The 3,525-nt window shown below is 35.5% G+C and overlaps 1 protein-coding gene across 1 annotated transcript in view; it reads left to right on the top strand.

Moving 5' to 3' along the window:
• The first annotated feature begins 288 nt into the window (after nucleotides 1–288).
• LOC106878804 (uncharacterized) overlaps nucleotides 289–3,525 on the top strand; it is a 7,934-nt gene continuing 4,697 nt past the window's right edge. Inside the window, exon 1 of the mRNA XM_014928146.2 lies at nucleotides 289–737. Coding sequence (XP_014783632.1) covers nucleotides 696–737 — 42 coding nt within the window. The 5' untranslated portion in view covers nucleotides 289–695. The remainder of the gene's footprint in view (nucleotides 738–3,525) is intronic.

Here is a 3,525-nt window from a genome sequence, read left to right as displayed (position 1 = left end):
TTCTCTATCTGAGGTTTTTATGTGAATACCGGCACTTTCTCAAGAACTTGAATTAAACTCAAAGAAAACAATATACATACATGTGTGTGTGTGTGTGTTATAAGAAAACTACAAATTTAGTGTTGGTCAAATGGTGTTTATTTAAAATTTAAGTAAAACCAAAGAAATAAATTTGTTTTAATATATTTAATGCTTGTTGTAAGAATTTCTGTTTTATTTAGAATCTTGAATTTTATTTTAGTGACTCTTACTCATTTCATATCCAGTTTCCGGATTGCGGAAGTGTTTTTGTTTTCTTTTTTCCCTATAAAACTTTCACTTTGACACTTTAATATAGTTTGCTTCTGCCATTCTCTAAGTTTCATCAAACAGTTTTTACTACTTCTTCAGTTGTCTCACTTATCTCGACTATATTTTTCGAATCCATTCACAGTATCCAATATTCCAATCGGGTATCGTTTCAGGAAAGAGACACTCACTGTGTTGTTAGAGTTGTTACAATATATTTGCACTCTCGTTGTTCGGACACATTCAACTGTATTGAACTTTATTATATATAATATATCATTTATAGAATTTTACATTTTCTTTTTGACAAAATATAGCAGAAAAAAGTTGACAAGAAGGAAACGAAACTATTTTGTTTAGTTTTATAAATTTGCTTTTAAGGATAAAAAAAAAAGGAGAGACAGAAAATGACTGAAGAAATAATTGAAAAATTGGATGGAATTGTACTTGTAAGTATATCAACATATTTACTAACATGAACAAATATTAACTATGTGTTATTTTGTGTGTACGCATGCACGTGTGCATGTATAACATTCAGTTTATTTCAAGATTTCTTTAAATATAACAATACTAAAAAAAACACATAAGCCTAGATTTATGTATATATCTGTGTGTGCGTGTGTGTTTGACTGTATGTGTGTGAATGTGTCGGTGACGGTAGCTGTTAAGAAAATGAAAATCGGTCTTCAATATCAAAGTGTTGCGTGGTATATCGAACCAAGAAATAAATACATAAAGTCTTTTTACAGATTTTACCGAACACGCCATCAAAACAGCTGGGAAGGAATGACAGATAGAATATATACATGGAAAGAATGCCGATTTGACACATGTATGCATCTTCATGCATATACTTGCATGTTTAGACATGTAAGTACGTGCTTCGTCAACGTTAAACAGCAAACGTAGAGATAATCCCGTGTTTCTAACAAACAGGATTAGTGCCATAGAAAAGTTTGAAATGTCAAAATAACCAATCCACATCCTTTGCACATTCGAACGCACGAAACCTTTGATCTGTTGAGATTGTCGAAGTAATTAGTAGACAGAAACTTCCCAAGAAGGAGAGAACTGCACCTAACCAAGAAAAGAACAAAAATGAATGAAGCGCCCGAAAGTTTATTATCGGATAATAAAATTCTCATGAGAATTCCCAACACGAAAATATATGAAACTGACAAGAGCAACAAGGAAGTGAAGACAATCCCTCCATCCACATTTATTAATTTATTTATTTATAACAAGTTTTCTCTAAACGTGTCCACTTGAAGCGCTACCTACCGGAAAAATTCGATCTCTCCGTTTGCTGGTCAGGCTTTTTCGGGTCTTTAAGGATGTCTTTAATCCTCTCGTTCAGGGGAGACAACCCTTCCTCATTATCGTTTTTATATGTTAAGACTTAAATCTCGATTTCTGAACGTTTCCTCACGTCAGCGACGTAGAAAGTTATTAAAATTTTTTGTCTTTCTATACAGTCTGACGAGCTGTCCACAAGGCTTTGGCTTTGTGGATACGAAGCCTTTGGTAACTCTATGTCTAAAATTAAAATTTTTTTTGTCATAATTACTGCTCCATTCTTTAGAATGTGCTTCTTTTCTGATATATGTTTTATTAATTATATTGTTAATAAAAAAATATACATCAGAAAGAAGCACACTCTAAAGAATAGAGCAGTAATTGTTATAGTAAAAATTTTATATCTTGGACATAGAGTTACCCAAGGTTTTGCATCCACAAAGCAAAGCCTTGGGGACAGCTTGTCAGTCTCTATATAAATACAAAATTTAAAATATCTATGTCGCAGACATGAGAAAACGCTTAGAACTCAAGGCCCACAATGTCTGTTACCACCAGTAAAAACGCAGCACCTAGAAATAATGACCTATTCAGGACCAGCGACTTGGAAGAGGTATCCACCTTTCCCAGTTCTGCCACCTCATAAGATGACCAAATATTTATCTTCGACATTGATGTGATGAACAGACCCATGCCATATATTACCAAGGGTGTGAATAGTACCACACCCCATGTGTGTTAATATATTGGTTCTGCAAGTACTTTGTTCAAGCAATGTTTTCTTAACCACTGGTCATCCATCAGAGTCCCAGAAAGACGGTTTGTCACGTCACTGGCCAATCTCTTAGTGACTAGATTTTAATTTAAATGATTTTAAGATTTCCCACAATTCCAAAAAGTAAAGATTGCAGTCATGTCTATCACTCACAAAAGGTTTAGCATTTAACTCTCAGACGTCGCCTTACTGGCACTTGTGTCGATGGTATGTGAAAAACAACACTCAAGCGAGGACATTGCCAGTGCCGCTGGACTGGCTCCTGTGCAGGTGATACGTAAAAACACCATTTTGAGCATGGCCGTTACTAGTACTGCCTGACCAGCCCGTGTGCTGGTGGCACATAAAAGCACCCACTACACTCTTGGAGTGGTTGGCGTTAGGAAGGGCATCCAGCTGTAGAAACTCTGCCAGATCAGATTGGAGCCTGGTGCAACCATCTGGGTCACCAGTTCCCAGTCAAACCGTCCAACCCATGCCAGTATGGAAAGCAGACGTTAAATGATGATGAAGATGATTACAATTTAAAATTGGAAGAAATGGTATCGACATAAGTGAAAGTGCGTAGATTAGTTTTCCCATTACATTTCTATACAATGTCTTTGGTCAGACATTTCCTGGTGGACATTCAAATGAACTAAAACATTGAGGATTAATCTGAAGGATCATAAAATAATTGCAGTGAGAACCCTTCATATTATGTTTAATTCATTGCTTTGGCAGACTCTTTGACTGGGGCTATGCTTTCTAAGTAAAGATTTTGTTTGATGGTTTAGAATAGTGGTTCTCAACTGGGGTCCATGTGGCCCCTGAGAGTCCATATAAGAATTTTGGGGGTCCACCAGAATAAAATAGTAAAATTGGAATTCACAATAATATTTTAAGGACCCCTGACAAAAATTTTGATTTGAGATGTGTACATTGGGATATGTATTGTAAGAAATCGATAAGGGTCTTTCTCTAACATTTTACATTATTCCACTTACACAAATTAATGTGAAAACCAAAATAGGAATTTTGAAAGAAATTTCTATAATTTTAAACATCGAATGGCTAGGGGGGGGGGGCTCCACCAGAATAAAATAGTAATGAAAGGGGTCCATAGATAAAAAAAATGGTAGAGAACTCCTGGTCTAGAGGATTGATGTTCTAGGGAGGGAGGG

Source organism: Octopus bimaculoides, chromosome 20 (genome assembly GCF_001194135.2).
Source record: "Octopus bimaculoides isolate UCB-OBI-ISO-001 chromosome 20, ASM119413v2, whole genome shotgun sequence".
Taxonomy (NCBI): Eukaryota; Metazoa; Mollusca; class Cephalopoda; order Octopoda; family Octopodidae; genus Octopus; species Octopus bimaculoides.
Note: the sequence above shows the minus strand (reverse complement) of the source record. Positions and strands in the feature narration are given on the sequence as shown.